Genomic DNA, 17,206 nt, shown 5'->3' with positions numbered 1-17,206 from the left:
CATTGTATACCCAAAAACTTCACATTCTGAGCTGGTCCTTGAACCTTTGCAGGGTTAATTTCCCACCCTTTACTTTTCATATGCTCAATTAGAAGGGTCAAACTCCTTTCCACTACTTTCGCATCTTTTCCCTGTATCATGATATCATCAATGTAGTGGGTAAGCTGTACACCAGGTAGCTTTAATTCATCCAACTGTTCAGCCACAATCCTGTGACAAATAGTGGGGCTATGTATGTACCCTTGTGGCAAGCGAGTAAAAGTATATTGTCTACCCTACCAAGTGAAAGCGAAGTGGTCCCATTGTTTAGAGTCTATTGGGATGGTGAAGAAGGCATTTGCCAAGTCAATAACTGCATACCAAGTCCCATCATATTTCTGGATCCTTTCTATTAAGGTGATGGTGTCTGGAACAGCAGCATACAAAGGAGTCACCTTATTCAACTGTCTATAATCCACAGTCATTCTCCATGTCCCATCTGATTTTCTTACTGACCAGACAGGATTATTCCATCTTGTGGTTGTAGGGACTAACACTCCTGCTTCAACATATTCCTTTATAGTAGTGGCAATTTCATCTTGCCCACCTGGCACACGATACTGTTTTAAAGTAATTACTTCAGAAGGTTCAGGTAAAGTGATTGGGTCCATTTTTAGTTTTCCTACTAAAACTGTATTAATTCCTATCTTCCTCACAGCAAATTGGTATCTTCCTTCAGGTAAATTCAGAGTCATGCCTCTCAATACATCTATTCCAATGATGTATTCAGGAATGGGTACAACAACCACAGTATATTCCTTCTTAGGTAACTGCCCAATTTTCGTTGTTATTTTAACCTGTCTGGCTGATATTTCAGTGTCTCCTAGACCTGTGATGGTAATAGGAGTTCCATGTTTAAACTTATCAGGGTTTCCATAGATAAGTGTGGCCTCAGCCCCAGTATCAATCAGTGCCCTAGTCACAGTAGTTGATCCATTCTTCCAATATATTGTTAAACCAATATGGGGTCTGCAATCTCTTCTGCATATTTCTTTTATCTGGGCTGGGGCTTGGCCTATCTCCCATTCCCCCTGAAGGTGGGGCAAACTTGGATACAAAGATTCAGATTCAGAAATACCTGCAGGGGTGGTTCCTGCTTCCCTGTTCATTCTAATGCTAAGTACCTTTTCTTGGTACAGCTTATGCAGCTCTTCAGTTGGAATACCATCTATTCTTCTAAAGTCCACCCCAGCTCTTAATAGAACAGTAAACAGTTCCCTTCTTGTGGGTCTATTTTGTCTCTGAATCCTCTGGCTGTTTACTCTTCTCTCTCGAGGCAATTTGTCTTTTTCCCATTCCCCTAAATCGCTTAATTGTGAAATCTTATCCAGCACCTCTGAAAGAGGGTGCCCTATTTCTCCAATTAAAAGAGTCAGAATTAGGTGCTTATATGCAGGAGGAGCCGTCTTCACTATGACATTTCTATGAGGAACTCCTAGGGGGGTATCATAATATGCATTTGCATCTCCAATCAGGATAGCAGTTTTCATTACCTCCTCCTTTAACTTTCTCATACAGTCTCTAAGTGAGTACCAGGGTCTGTCTCCCCTAGGCCACATAGATTCAGTTGGATATTGCTTTTTGCAACCTTCTACAGCTAAAGCTAGAAGATTAGTTTTGTTATTTCCTCCTTGCATATGGTGATCCCTAAAAGCCTGGTGTACAAAAATATTCTGACTGATACTTATGAATTTTAAACAGTCTTCATTGTCCAGTGTTATTCCTCGGGCGCCTTCATCAGTGATTCTTACTATCCAAGACACTAAAGACTCCCCCATTCTTTGGGTAAATCTACTCAATATATCAGTGATCTCCTGTTGAGTGAAATCCTCAATTATCTCCCTGGACTCTGTTTTGCCTCGGTGGTTCTCCTGCCTTCTTCTTCGTATGGGGAGAGCTTCTACATTAGGAGACTCCTCATCTAACCTTGTTCCATTCTCCTCACACGCATTCTCCTGGAAGCTGTCAGGGCAACTCTGCCCAGCCTGTACAAAAGCTGCATGCACATTCCTTCTGCTAGTTTTTTGCTTCCTTTTAGCTACATGAACAGTAGCTTGCTCCTGGACCACATGAGTCCCTCCAGTTTGCTCTTCTGAGTGCTGTGACACAGAAGAATCCTCAGGCAAACCAGCTGACTCCCTAGCCATCCTAGCTCTTTCCTTCAGCAGCCTATCCCTACTTTTACACATAAGGCGATAACTTGTTAGCAGCACCCAGCCTCTCCTGCACACTCCTGCCAGTTCTTTGCCTGGTTCTATGGGTATTGCTTTCAAACATCTTTCCAAATCTCCAGGTTCTCCCTCTTGGTTCCCAGTTTTCACAGGGCCCTGTGCTTTTAGCCCATTCTCTGGCTAGAGAGGAATAAGGCAAATCCTCCCATCCTGGAATAGCCATTTCTCCCTCTAAAGCCCCACTGCTTCCAAATAGAGGCCTGACATTTTGTGGTCCCATCTGGGTCGCCAAATGTATCAGCAATGCCATATTCACAATGCCTATAGAGATTACAAATATGCTGATATAATTATCCATCACAAAATACATCAGGTTTGCCATTTGGGGAAATAAACTAGAAAATTTATTAAGATACCAAAAGACTGAGTCCCAAAACCAGAAAGTGAAAGCCATCAGAGTAGTTATGACATTGGCACAGGTAGATAAAGTAGAAAGCACCCATATTTTCAAGCCTTTCAAACAGAACAGGCTACCTCAGGCAAAGGTCCTCCTTTCCCCACTCACAGCAACCACCCAGCGCGCTCCCAGCACCTCTGGCTCCTGGCAGTGCTCAGCAGGAGTCCTTAGCAGAAAAGTCCTGCTCCCAGCAGCTCCGGCCCCTGGCAGTGCTCAGCAGGAGTCCTAACTCAAAAAAAAAAAAAGGGCAACCGCAACCGCTGCCAACCGCCAACCGCAGGACCTTTAGCTCGGCTTTCACTTTTTCTCGCTTTCCGCTTTCTCTTGCTCTGCTATGTCATCACGTCCATGGGGCATGGAAGATCTTTAAATCCCATAACCCTTACATAGCCTTGGTTCCCAGTTTTCACAGGGCCCTGTGCTTTTAGCCCATTCTCGGGCTAGAGAGGAATAAGGCAAATCCTCCCAACCTGGAATAGCCATTTCTCCCTCTAAAGCCCCACTGCTTCCAAATAGAGGCCTGACATTTTGTGATCCCATCCTGGTCGCCAAATGTATCAGCAATGCCATATTCACAATGCCTATTGAGATTACAAATATGCTGATATAATTATCCATCACAAAATACATCATGCTTGCCATATGTGGAAATAAACTAGAAAATTTATTAAGATACCAAAAGACTGAGTCCCAAAACCAGAAAGTGAAAGCCATCAAAGTAGTTATGACATTGGCACAGGTAGATAAAGTAGAAAGCACCCACATTTTCAAGCCTTTCAAACAGGACTGGCTACCTCAGGCAAAGGTCCTCCTCTCCCCACTCACAGCAACCACCCAGCGTCCTGGAAGCGTGCTCCCAGCAGCTCCGGCCCCTGGCAGTCCTCAGCAGGAGTCCTTAGCAGAAAGTCCTTAGCAGTCCTAACTCTAAAAGGGCTTCGTGTGCCGCTGCCTCTGCTGCTGCCGTGCTGTAGCCACCACCGCCAGCCACCGCAGGAACGCTAGCTTGGCTCTCGCTTTCTCTGGCTTTCGCTTTTGTTGGCTTTCGCTTTCGCTTGCTCCGCCCCTTCCTGCTACGTCAGCACGTCCAATGGGGCATGGAAGATCTTTAAATCCCATAACCCTTACACAAGCTTACTTTAATCAGTCAAACATATATCGTTTACCTAGTTCAGAGGGAAAAGTTCAGCACCCCGAACTTCAGAATATACAGAGGTTGCAAGCACAAGTTACAAGAACATTTCAACAGACAGGCTGTCCAACCATTACATACATCCATATCTTATCCCAGTTACCAGAGAGGAAAGAATCAACATCTGGGTTTTCAAAGGGAGGGGGGGCTCTCAAAACAAATGCTGCCCAGAGTCTCATCTGGTCAAATCACACAATACTTCTCAAAGTGAGCCCCAAAGCAAAGCCTCACATCAGGGCTTATATAGCCTTCTCCTGGTTCAGAGAATGTAACAACCTTCTTGACCAATCACAAAGTATCTCCTGAGAAACAAGCCTCCCACCACAGGCTCCAGATGCACTTAAGCCTGGGGGCAGGGAAGATCTTAAAAATTTACATTCCCATTACATACCCACACACACAAAAAAAAAACTGGCCTTGTAACCTTGGGCAAGTTACTTAACCCAATTGCTTTAAAATAAAATAAAATAAAATACTACATTTGTGATCCTATCAGCACTTCAGTAAAAAAAAAAAAAAGGAAACTGCTAATATCCGAGTATTATCATTATTCTGGTGGATAGGAGAGTGTTCATCTACTCAGTTATTAAACATTTATTTGGTTAAATTAGCTTTTTGTAAATATAATAATCAGGTTACTTTGTATATTTGAAAAAAAAAATTTAAATCCCTGCATTGCATATGTTGTGTATACCCATAGTCCTATGCTAGTCTGTGAATCAGGAAGACCTGGTTTTATGTCCTGTCATTGACATTAGTTTAGATGACCTTAGCCAAGTCACTTGACCTCTATCTGCTTCTGGCAGCTCTCCAGGGCTTAACTTGCTTTTTATGAACTTATTGTTCTTTAACAAGCACAAAAGTTATACTATACCAGAAGAAAAAAAGAGATTGTATATGAAACCATAAGGGTGTTAAAGATATTTGCTTTTTAAGCTTGTATTCAATCTAACAATAGAATTAGTCCTTCTGGGCTTTTTTTTTTCTGTGTAGATATGTCTACTGTTGGAAATAAAATACTACATTTGAATTCTGAAAAGTTTTAAGATATTTTTTGTAGGAAAAAAATTAGGTTCTATGTATTGAGGCTTCCTGACTAATGATCATACTTTGTCACATTTTATCATTGCTTAACCTGCCTGCCCCTATATTTAGTTTTTTATGCATCCTTTAAGGGTACAGATTCTCATATTTCATATCCTTCATAGCCTTTAGCACAGTATTTTGTAGTCAGTTTTTTTATTGAATGGAAAATAAATGGTATGAAAATTTATCTATAATGTCTTCTGGTTTGTTTTTTAATTTCACTTTCAGTGACCAGATTTTTTTTTCCAGATTTTGTACAGCAGCTGCTGATAGGAAGTTGAGACTATTCACTTCAGATCTTCAGGATAAAAATGAATACAAGGTACACAGTAAGAGATTTAATAAATCTACAAGCCTTTACAAATTATTGTTCTGTATTTGTTTGCTTTTAAAATGTAATTTCTGAAGTTTATTGAGTGTTAGAGTGCTTACTGTTGAAAACATTGTACTTGTATTTTCTGCCTCACTGGGTCGTTTGAGTAAAGTGCTTTACCAACTGTAAAGTGTTTCCTATCTGTGCTATTTTTTTAATTGTTATTAGCAAGAAGCAGATGCATCCAAAATAATTTCTTTAACCTTTGACCTGTGCTCTAAGTTGGGACCATTCTTTAGTAAAATGACCATCTCTGCAGTGACTTCACTTGGGGGGTTTGGAGGAGCCCAGCCTGCTCAGGCTAGTGTTCTTGTTCATCAGTGTCTCCCCACGTGTTCCCTTTCACAGTCCCCTAGAAATCAAGGACAGACTTCTAACAGGGCTATGTTCAGTGCAGTGATTGGTCTTCATGATGGGTCAGCATGTGGCTCAGAGCCCTTGGCCAGACTTAGTTCCAGTTGACAGGGCTCCTTCCTTCCAGGTCATTCCTGCCACAGTACTTGCATCATCAAGGAAGTAGGTAAGGAAGCAGAACAGCAAAACAGCCTTTATGATAGCCAGAATTTTCCCAGAACACATCTCTCTCAGAATGTGATTTTGTTATCCTCTATAGGACATAAAACAAAGACAACAGAAGGTTAGGCAATAGGAGAAGAATGGAGCATCTCCATTTTAATGAGTGCTACATGTTTGAAAATCAAGATCCAGCTACTAGCAATGTGGAATTGTCAGCATGTTTCCAAGATAAACTGTGTGTGTGTGTGATACTTTTAAAATATTATATTGCTTAAGAAGTGTTTCTAGAAAACAGTCACACACACAGTAGAAGGTTTTTAGGCAAGGAAATGAAAGTAGAAATGGAATTTTTTTCTATCATGTTTTTGTTATTTTTTTCCCCATGACAGGTTTTAGCCAGTCATTCAGATTACATAAATGATTTGGTGTTTGCCCCCAAAGAAGGCCAAGAAATCGCAAGTGTGAGTGATGATCATACATGCAGGTAGGTCATATTTCTACGGTGAGAGTGTATTTTGATAATCAAAAGGCAGGGTGGTGTAATGGTCAGAAGCCTGGTCTCAGAATCAGAACTATTGATTGGAGGACCCTGGCAGGTCATGTAACATCTCAGGGCGGTAAATAAGGGGTGTTTCTCACTGAAGACTCCCTCTAGAAAGAGATCACTATTCCTGATCTCACTACCAATAAATAAAGAAGAATTATATGGAAAATTATAGGAAGCAAAAAATGCACACTATACAGAATAGAGGAAATTCATTTTAAATCTTTAGTACCTAATATGTGCACAGCATTCATATTGAATCATTTCAGTTGGAATTGAGGTATGAATACATATTTCAGAGCTAGCAATAATGAGGTCTGTTCCTAACTAATACGTACTTCCTGTTTGATTCATGCAAGCCACTTTCCCTGTATAGTAATCTTGTTTGAGATTTTCCTGTATATAAAAATACTCCAAATCTCCCCTTTTTTTTTTTGGTAAGGTCAAAAAGATGATGAAAAGCTATGTCAAAGTCCATTAGGAGCCACTCTTTTAAAAAATGAAATTTGGATTTGAAAATGAAGTGACTTTTTTTATTTAAAAAAAAAACAAATTCATCATTATATGGCAAAATTCACAGAAATTTTATATGTGAGGGTTTCTGTGTGTAAGTCAATATGGCTCACTTTAAGGATCGTGTATTTTGTTCAGGCTTGTGTACTGATGGAGTATAAAATGCTAATAATTCTAAAACCTGTGAATATCACAGATAAAAATGCTAAAAGAGGAAGAATAGGAGGTGGAAGGAAGATAAAAGAGGGGAAGGATGGGATAGGGATTGAATTGAAATGAGGATTAATTCATAGAGAAGGACTAATTTCCTTAATGATAAAATGGCTTAAATTTATGTAAAATTCATACTTTATACAATTTTATTATAAGATAATATTTGATAATAAGATATAGATTATATGGAGTGCCCACATGGATTTAAAATGTAAAATATCTATTCATATTAGCTTTAAAGTTTCTTTTTAAGTTTAAATTTTTTTTCTGTTTTGAAGAATTTATCCGTTTTTCTAATACTATCAGTAACTTTTATAAGTTGCAAAAATAAGACTATTACTCATTGTGTATTGCATTATATATTGTCATTTTCATGTTAGAGATCCAAAAAATTTAAATGTCATTAAAATATCTTTCTGACCATGTACTTTTATCATTTTTGTCATCATCAAATATTTATCAACTGTCCTTTACAGGTGTGGCATTTCCTCAGGAAAGACCTAAGGCAAAACTAGCCAAAACTGTACCAAGTCCTAAAAAACAAGTTTGAAAACACTGGTCTGTAAGGGGAGGAGGCTTGGGTTTGGGGTCCTAGGCCTGGGTTCGGGTTAGACCTCTGCATTTATGAGCTGTGTGGCCTCAGGAAAAACATTTAATTTCTCTGTGTCCTGATCTGTTAGGCAGACATAATCAGACTTATATGTCCACTTCAGAGGGCTGCAGGGAAGACATTTTGAAAATTATGAGCACTCTGAATTCTGCATGTGTAGACGTTAGACAGCCTCACTTAAGACAAATGCTTAGTTGTCTAGAGGTCAGGCCAGCAAATTGCAGCCTCTAGACTAGCCCTGAAGCTGGCAGGCTTGGGGTAAACAAACCTTCTCCCAGGAAAGAAACAGTAAGTGAGCAAGAAAAGGAAAGACTGGGATCCAGTGTGGGGAGATCACGCCCAACGAGCTGAGGTGCTTTGATCTGCCAAAAAAGGAGCAAGGGAGCGTTCAGATGGGCTGAGCCTGTTAGCAGGAAAGCCAAGCTATGCTGGCAGAGCCACGAGGGACCAAGCCAGCAATCAGAGATGGGAGAATAGAGGAGTAGACAGTGGATAGCACCCCGACCCAAGGAGCAGAAGACAGAGCCGTCCTGTGTGGGGAGAGGGCAGTAGCCATCTGAATTTAGCGTGATAGTGTAAATGTGACCATGCCAGGGACACTGACTGGGATGTCTTTTCTGCTGTCCCAGGCAGCAGTGGCAGGAAGGGCTATATTCCATAAATGAGTCTATCCACATGTCCATGGTGGCCATGCTGTTCTGAAAATGCATAGGTCATTTAACCGTTGGAGAGAGTGTTAGGGAGATGTTCTGCACTATAATTCAATAAGGGGCAGCTTAGTGGCACAGTAGGTAGAGTACCAGCCCTGGAATCAGGAGGACATGAGCTCAAATTCAGCTTTAGATACTTGACACTAACTAGCTTTGTGTCCCTGGGCAAGTCACTTAATCCCATTTGCTTCACAGAAAACAAAAAAACTATAATTCAGTAACAGATGAATGCAGATACGTTAGAATATTATAGAAGCTTACTTAGCATTGATGGAGACCTCAGACTCTGTAGTCCAAACTCCACCAAATCAGGAGCACAGCCCACAGCAGCCTGCATGACAAGCTGTCATCTGGCTTGTACTTATCATGGTGAGTTCACTCCCCTCTATGGGAGGCAGTTCTCATTGGCTATGCATAAGGAAAAACTTCCTAGGGTCGGCTAGGTGGCACAGTGAATAGAGCACAGGCCCGGGAGTCAGGAGGACCTGAGTTCAAATCTGGCCTCAGACATTTGATACAAAAACTAGCCGTGTGACCTTGGGCAAGTCACTTAAGCCCAATTGCCCTCCAAAAAAAAAAGAAGAAACACTTCCTAAAAAAAAAACCTGCACCCTGTAACTTCCATGCATTTATTCTGCTTTCTTTGGCCATGCAAAGCATATCTAATTGTCGTTCTATAGGAACCCTTCGGGTACTTGAAAAGAGCTATCAAGTCATTCCTTCCTCTGCCCCTCTCTACATTTTTAGTTGTCCAGGCTCACATCCATAGTTCTCTAAAACAATTCTTGGCTGAGTTTTGATTCTCTTGGATATCTGGGGTGCTCTTCTTTCCCCATAATACTTGTTGGTGTCCCTTCCAAAATGTGGTTCCCAGAACTGGATAGAATGCTCTATATGTGATCTGACCAGAACAGAGTACATTAGGACCACCCCTCCTTGTTGTAGAAACCATATTCCTACACCTGGCCGTGTAACCTTGAGCAAGTTACTTAACCCCAATTGCTTAGGGGCAGCCAGGTGGTGCAGTGAGTAAGAGTACCGGCCCCAGAGTCGGGATGACCTGGGATCAAACCCGGGCTCTGATACTTAGTACCACACCCAGAAATAACTGGCCATGTAACCTTGAGCAAGTTACTTAACCCCAATTGCTTAAAAAAAAAGAAACCATATTCCTTTAAATTTGGCCTATAATCGATCACATGAGCTTTTCTGCCTATCTACATCAAACCGTAACTCCTGCTGATCTTGCAATATTATAAAGATACTCTGCCTTTTCATATGAACAATTTTCTGGCTATACCCCAAGAATCCTATCCTGTTAAGTTTTTTTTTTTAGCCCAACTGCGGAATTTTGCATTTATACCTATTAAATTTCATCTCATTATCTTCAGTTCTCTATTCTAAGCTATCAAGATCTTTTGAGATGCTGATTCTGTCATATCAGCATGTTAACAATAACTCAACTTTATCATCTGCAAAAACATTATCTCTGCCTTCATCCATGTCACTGATAGAAATGTTGGAACAGAAAGTCTTGTGACAACCCAATAGCAGGCTCTCATACCACGTTGTACCACATCCTTTAATCAGAGAGCAGTAGTCACATGTTTCCAAGCCTACCCATTTAATCATTTACCTCTCTTAAGTTTTCTGTAAATATCAAAGAGCCTTTGTTAAATGAGATCCGAATATGGCATGTCCCCACTATTCTTCTAAATTATGGTCATTTAGTCATGAGAGAAAATTAGTTTACACTAATATATTTTTTAACATAACATGATTTATGTTATCATGACAATTTTTCCCATAACATGAATAAATCATGTGTTTTCTTTTTTTAATCTTTATTTTCACTTATTAAGTGTTTATTTTCTTCCCTTCTGTTCTCCACTTTAAAAAAAAAGTGAAATAAAGCTTTTGTAACAATATACATAGTCAAGTAAAACAAGTTCCCAAAATAACCATGTCCAAAAACTTGTATGATTGTTATAAGTCCATCACCGGTTAGCAGTCGGAAAACATGTGTTATCATTGGTCCTCTAGAGTCACAGTTTGTCAGTGCATTGTTCAGAGTTCTTGAGCAACTTGGCTTATTCTCAGTGAACCCATGTTGGCTCACTGTGATCTTCTCCACGTAGATGTATTTAAACAGAAAGACAAAACTCATTGTATTGTGGTTCTTTAAAGTGGATTATCAGATTCTCAAGTGAATAGATCTAGTGCCCAGCATGCATTGCAGATAATGAACATATAAATGTTTAATTTAATGGAAAAGGGTAGGGCCCAGTGTTCATAGAAAAGGTGTAAACAATTTATAATCAAAGATGATTTATAGAACCACATATATTTTCTTTGTATGAAAGGAATAAGACATCAAATGCATATATGATGAGAAAATATTACCAGTTACATGGTAAAAATAATAGACCACGGGAAGTATACTAGTACCCTCAAGATACTGGAAAAATAAGAATAGGAGGAATGCTTCATCTTCCATGAAATTAACAAATGAAAGTTTTCACAGGGTGAGAAAGCATCGTTGTTGGCCTTCATTTTTTTTTTTTTTGCTTTTTGGAGGGGGGAAGGTAGGGCAATTGGGGTTAAGTGACTTGCCCAAGGTCACGGCTAGTTTTTTGTGTTAAGTGTCTGAGGCTGGATTTGAACTCAGGTCCTTCTGTCTCCAGGGCCAGTGCTCTATTCACTGCACCACCTAGCCACCATTGTCCTTCATTTTCAAAGAGGACAAAATGACCACACTATGTTAGAGGCAAGTTACAGTATGTTTGACTGTGGCTGATCAGATCAGTATGAGCTTGGGATGTTCTACCATAGGTTGGGCACAAATAGTCCATGTAAACATTGGGGTGGATTCTCTAAATTTGTGCATCTCACATTTCTTTTGAGCTACTTCAATTCTGCTTTGCTCACAGAGCATAGCACCTTCTCTGATGAAGGATCATGGAGTGTGGTTTTGATCTGTGGTGTTGGTGTTTTCCACACCGATGAAATCATGAATTGCTCTAAGTATCAAAGTAAATGTTTTTTCTCATGACTGACAATATCTAGCAAAATGCAGCAGCAATCCATAAACCTGCAAAACAGCATTGTGGATTTTTCAGAGATCTTCTTTCTGAATAATACTGATGAAATTGGAAGTATCTGAATAATACTGATGAAATTGGAAGTATAGTGTAATCGAGTTAATCTTGAAGTCAGAAGGCCCAATTTAGAGGTTGGGATCAGATTACAAACTTAGACCTGTGATATCAGGACGTGAAGGATGATAATCAGTGAACATTTATTAAGTGCCTGCTATGTGCCAGGAACTGTGTTAAACAATGGAGATACAGAAAGAACTAAAAGACAGTCCCAACCTTCAAAGAACTTAAATTCTAATGGGGAAAATAACACGTGAACAAATTTATACAAAAGTAAACTATCTACAGGATAATCTATGCTCTCCACCATTGTTTTGTCCTCCAGTACCTAGATTTCCTATCATAAGGATATGTTTTTGTTATAAAGTGTTATCCCAATGTCCCTTTCTCCCTAGCCTATGTCTTTTGAAACAGTTATGCCCTTTCATAACAATACTATAATCAAGTCATATCCTAAACTGGTGATAATGAATTTACCGCTTTGTGTTAAGATTAGTTTATCATCCATAGTTGGTGCATCTGTGTATAAATGTTTGAGGCCATGAGTTTTGTTATTACCCCCTTTTTGTAGGTGATTGTCTCCTAAGAATTACTCTTTACTGATTTTCCAGTATCATGCCCATTAACCTCTAGAGTAACCAACCTAGTGGATAAATGGAGGTGTTCTTCTATTTTCTGTTTAAAGCCCTTTTAATGAGATTCCTAAAGTCTCCAGATAAATGTATTAATTTTTATTCACTGTTATTTGGTGTGCCCCATCCCTACTTCCTATATCAAAAAGCTTTGTGTACAGATTCACATTTCATTCTTAAATACTATCCAAGCTACCTCTCTTTTATGAAGCTCCTCCTGTCTGATTTGCAGCCAGGGTGGAAACACCAGCTGTGCTGAGATTTTTAGTTTCTTTCCCAGGACTTCTAAATACTCAGCATCATTTTCAAGATTCATGCTGGCAGTGTCTCTCATTCCCATGTGAATACCCCAAGTGAGTGGTCTTCATATTAGACATGTAAAGGGTTGTTTTGGGGTGCTTCCTGTAGGAAAGCAGTATTTCCCTCTCCTCTCCCTGATGTCGCATTTTAGATCATAGAACCTTTCCTGTGAAAACCAGCATCATCCAGACTCACCCTCCCCTAGTCAGTAAGGACCATCCACCCTCAAATCTCACAAAGCACCTGATTTTTCAGCTTTCTAATACACATATGGCAAGTATGCAACCCAAACGCAGCCCAAACCAGATTAAAATCTAATTAGGAAATATTTAACAAAATAAGTAAAAAAATATAATAAAACATAGATATTATTACATTTTAAAACTAGGTCCATATGTGGCACACAGGGATCCTTATGTGTGCATTAGTGGCCCTGTTTCTGCATGAGTTTGATGCTGTTGTAATATGTGCAGATATTATTTATTTATTTTGGCTGTCCAGGTGCTTGTTGTAGCTTGCCTTTAGGGTATTTTATGGCCTTGAAAGGAGATAGCTTGCCTTATCTGCCCTGAGTGCCCAGGAGAGCACTCTAGCAAGTACTGAGAAGGAAAGGGGAGGCAGCAGGGTGAGGGGGGGAAACTGTTGGATTTAGCTGTAATAAAGTAAGGTTTCTCCAAGGATGGGAGGAGACTTGGGCAGATTTGCATGGAGCAAGAAGGGAGCCTTGAAAGGGAAAGAGTGCAGATTAGAGTGGGCACTATGAAAGGCAGAGGAGGTAATCCACATGCTACAACAGATTGGACAGTGCAATTGTGACTTCCTCCAGTACAGTACAGCTGCATGTGAGTAGGAGGCAGTTATTGGGAGTAATCCAGGGTTAGAGCTTGGCATGTGATGAACAGTAATAAGATAGGTGGGCAAGAAGTATTAAAGAACTGTCTCCCTGGTTATCCATAGAATCACTATTGGGAAAAGAGGAAAGTGGGCTCAGAGTAGAGTTTGGTGCTTGGGTTTTCATTACCAAAGGGGTAGAGAGATTAGCAATCAACATAAGAACAAATAAGTGGTTTAAGGAGGGAGGGAAACATGGGTAGAGATGGAAGAGAAATTCCATTGAAAGTTACCTTCCATTTACCCTACATCTGTCTTATATGTATATAATTCCAGGAATGTTCTCTTCCCCATTAAAATGTGACCACCTTAAAAGCAAGAACCATGGTTTTTCCTCTTCTTATATCCTGAAAGCTTACCACAGTGTGTGGCTTGATAAAAGTTTGTTGACTGACTGAAAGGAGGTTATGGTTGGAATTTCATAAATTTTGATTGTGGAGGATCAAAGACATGCCCATCTTTTTGTGTAGCAAGAGTGGAGTGAAAATAGAGGTCAGTGGAGTTAAAGAAACTGACTGACAAATTGAAGTTTGTATCCAGAAATGGCTCTTTTCTCATCTGTATACAGTCTTTATGAAAATGGCCCATATGCATTTTGGAGTGTCCTGATATGACAATACGAAAAGGTGATCAATAGGCTTGTGTAGATTACCTACAGTTGACTGACTGTCTGCACTATCATGTAAGTGACTCAGAGGCACAAAGAACATCCGGCCTCACTGAGTCTGTGCTTTCTGAGGTGGTTTTGTGCATCCGCATGCAACCTTAAAGACTCTTTGCAAACAAGGAGCTTCCATGCATGTTAAAAACATACAGGAAGGGACGGCTAGGTGGCGCAATGAATAGAGCACCAGCCCTGGAGTCAGGAGGACCTGAGTTCAAATGCAGCCTCAGACACTTAACACAAAAATAGCCGTGTGACCCTGGGCAAGTCACTTAACCCCAATTGCCCTCCAAAAAAAAAAAAACATACAGGAATCAGTAACCAATATGATCATGGATATAACTTTGTTCAACAATTAACTGAGTGTCAGCTTAAAGCAAGACAAAATAAGCATGTGCTTACTTGAGGTGTCAGCCATGTCACAAAGAAAGAATCCAATCAGTTCTCTGGGCCCTTGGGCAGGTCATTTAAGTTCTTGGAGAGGGAGGTGAAACTGGATTACACTTGGGAAATTGTTCATTGTTTACAATAATACCAATTTGCTGCCACAAAAGACCTCCTTTGGCACACCAGGATGATCACAGCCATGGCTTTCAGTTAGGGATTCACAGAAGACCTAACTGAGAATTTAATAGGGTGAGTAGACATGAAAGGGTTCATATATGGACCAGTATTAATAATAATCATAGTTGGCATTTATATATTGCTTACTCTGTGCCAGGCACTGTGCTCAACAGCCACAGGAGGTAGGTATTATTATTATCTCCATTTTACTATTGACAAAATTGAGGTAAACTAAGGTAAACTTGCCCACAGCTGGGTTTGAACTCAGGTATTCCTGACTCCAGGTCCAGTGCTCTGAAGGCCATCTCCACTCATCTTGATCTGTATCTTGCCACTGGACCCAGATGGATCTGGAGGAGAAAGTGAGGCTGGTGACTCTCCACTGCCCTCCCTCACTTAAATCCAGTTCACTTGCATGTCATGGCATCACCTCCCTGATGTCACTGTCCCCTTCAAAAATGAAGGACAAACAACAACCCAGTGCTCTATCTACCATGCCACCTCGCTGCCTGGGTAGTAGAGGGGATACAACTACATAGAAGAGGTCATGGATCCATCAGTAAATGAAAAGATGTTTATTAAGTTTATTACTTTGTCCCTGGTGCCATACTAAGCACTAGGGATGCAGATAGCAGCAAGCAGGATAGCCCCTGCCCACGAGGAGTTGGCATTCTGTTGGAGGTGAGGAGGCAACATTTATTGGGAAACTGGTGTTCTGAGGGGCAGGGAAGATACTGGCAAGGAGCTCGGCCATATGGGTTGGAGCTTGGAGGTCAGCTTCATTGGTTCTGAGAAGGAGAAGCTGAAAGCCTGAGCCCAGGTCCCTGGAGTAGGAGGGAGGCCAAGTTTTACTAGGAAGTGGAAGACCAGAGTTAGGAACTGTGGCATAGTTGACGCTAGCCGAGTAATGAATGTTGATCCAATGCAGTGGCATGATTGGGTTAGGATTTGTAATAAGATTTAAGCCCCTTCCCCCCCCCAAAAAAAAATACTTCCTGAATCTCAGTATAGCATTGCTGTGTAAAACTTCATCCACCCACTCATTCTTTAATCCTTCAATTACTATATTAGTTCTTATCAAAATTTAATTTTTGTGGATTCATGCTTCCTAGAAATGGGCTGCACCAAAGAATGACTAAGCATCTTTTAAGTAATGGTAAAAGGTGTTTTCCTTTAAAGTTAGAGCTAATATTCAGCATAGAGTTAAATTTGAGGCTACAGATTTAGCTCATATTTTTTTCTTGGAAATAATAGAATACTAATGTTCCCTATGTGATGTTACTGGTAATTTTATGTTAAAACTTACTATATTATAGAAAAAATATCTCCTATTTATTCTGCATTCTTTTTTTTTCTTTTTGGAGAGGGAAAGCAGGGCAATTGGGGTTAAGTGACTTGCCCAAGGTCACACAGCTAGTTTTGTGTTAAGTGTCTGAGGTCAAATTTGAACCTCCTGACTCCAGGTCCGGTGCTCTATTCACTGCATCACCTAGCTAACCCTATTCTGCATTCCTTAAAAATGAAATCATCACATGTTGATCTGCTGGAAAACTGAGGTGGTATTACAGTAGCAGTGGGAATGTACTGGTTTTGAGGCTCTCCACTGCCCCTCCTGAACTTACAGACACAATTCAGCAGGTTTATTAAGCATCTAAGTACCAGGATCATGGAGGAGATACAGTTTAGAAAAGACAGGCACCCTGCCCTCATGGGGCTTGGTTTTATCTAAGACAAACAGAAAAGTAGAACATATGAGCATAATGTAGAGGTGACAAATTTTTCAATATCCTCATCTTTCCAAAAATATATCTAATCTGGGGCGGCTAGGTGACGCAGTGAGTAAAGCACCGGCCCTGGAGTCTGGAGGACCCGAGTTCGGTTCTGGCCTGTGTATCAGCAATGCCATATTCACAATGCCTATAGAGATTACAAATATGCTGATATAATTATCCATCACAAAATACATCATGCTTGCCATATGGGGAAATAAACTAGAAAATTTATTAAGATACCAAAAGACTGAGTCCCAAAACCAGAAAGTGAAAGCCATCAGAGTAGTTATGATATTGGCACAGGTAGATAAAGTAGAAAGCACCCACATTTTCAAGCCTTTAAAACAGAATAGGCTACCTCAGGCAAAGGTCCTCCTCTCCCCACTCCCAGCAACCACCCAGCGTCCGGGAAGCGCGCTCCCAGCAGCTCCGGCCCCTGGCAGTCCTCAGCAGGAGTCCTTAGCAGAAAGTCCTGCTCCCAGCAGCTCCGGCTTCTGGCAGTGCTCAGCAGGGGTCCTAACTCAAAAAAAAGGCAACCGCCGCCAACTGCCAACCGCAGGACCGTTAGCTCGGCTTTTCGCTTTCTCTTGCTCTGCTATGTCAGCACGTCCATGGGACATGGGAGATCTTTAAATCCCATAACCCTTACATTCGGCCCCAAGATCTTTCATGTCCCTTACTTGGCAAAAATACAGTAGGAATAACTGGTGTCAAAATTTCACAACAATATAACGAGAATAGCACACAATAAACACAGAAAACCATATTTTAGGGTGGGGCTTGAGCACAAGCTCCCCATCATTC

At 40.6% G+C, this 17,206-nt stretch overlaps 1 protein-coding gene across 2 annotated transcripts in view; it reads left to right on the top strand.

Moving 5' to 3' along the window:
* Positions 1-17,206, top strand: part of NUP37 (nucleoporin 37) — a 56,826-nt gene that overhangs the window by 11,053 nt on the left and 28,567 nt on the right. For both annotated transcript variants that reach the window (XM_069095257.1, XM_069095256.1), the window contains exons 4-5: positions 5,192-5,264; positions 6,221-6,315. In XM_069095257.1, the coding sequence (XP_068951358.1) occupies positions 5,192-5,264; positions 6,221-6,315 (168 nt within the window). The remainder of the gene's footprint in view (positions 1-5,191; positions 5,265-6,220; positions 6,316-17,206) is intronic.

The sequence above is a fragment of the Petaurus breviceps genome, unplaced genomic scaffold, assembly GCF_028583685.1.
Source record: "Petaurus breviceps papuanus isolate PSGF00001 unplaced genomic scaffold, PetGlider_PUasm1.0 225, whole genome shotgun sequence".
NCBI classification, from domain to species: Eukaryota; Metazoa; Chordata; class Mammalia; order Diprotodontia; family Petauridae; genus Petaurus; species Petaurus breviceps.
Note: the sequence above shows the minus strand (reverse complement) of the source record. Positions and strands in the feature narration are given on the sequence as shown.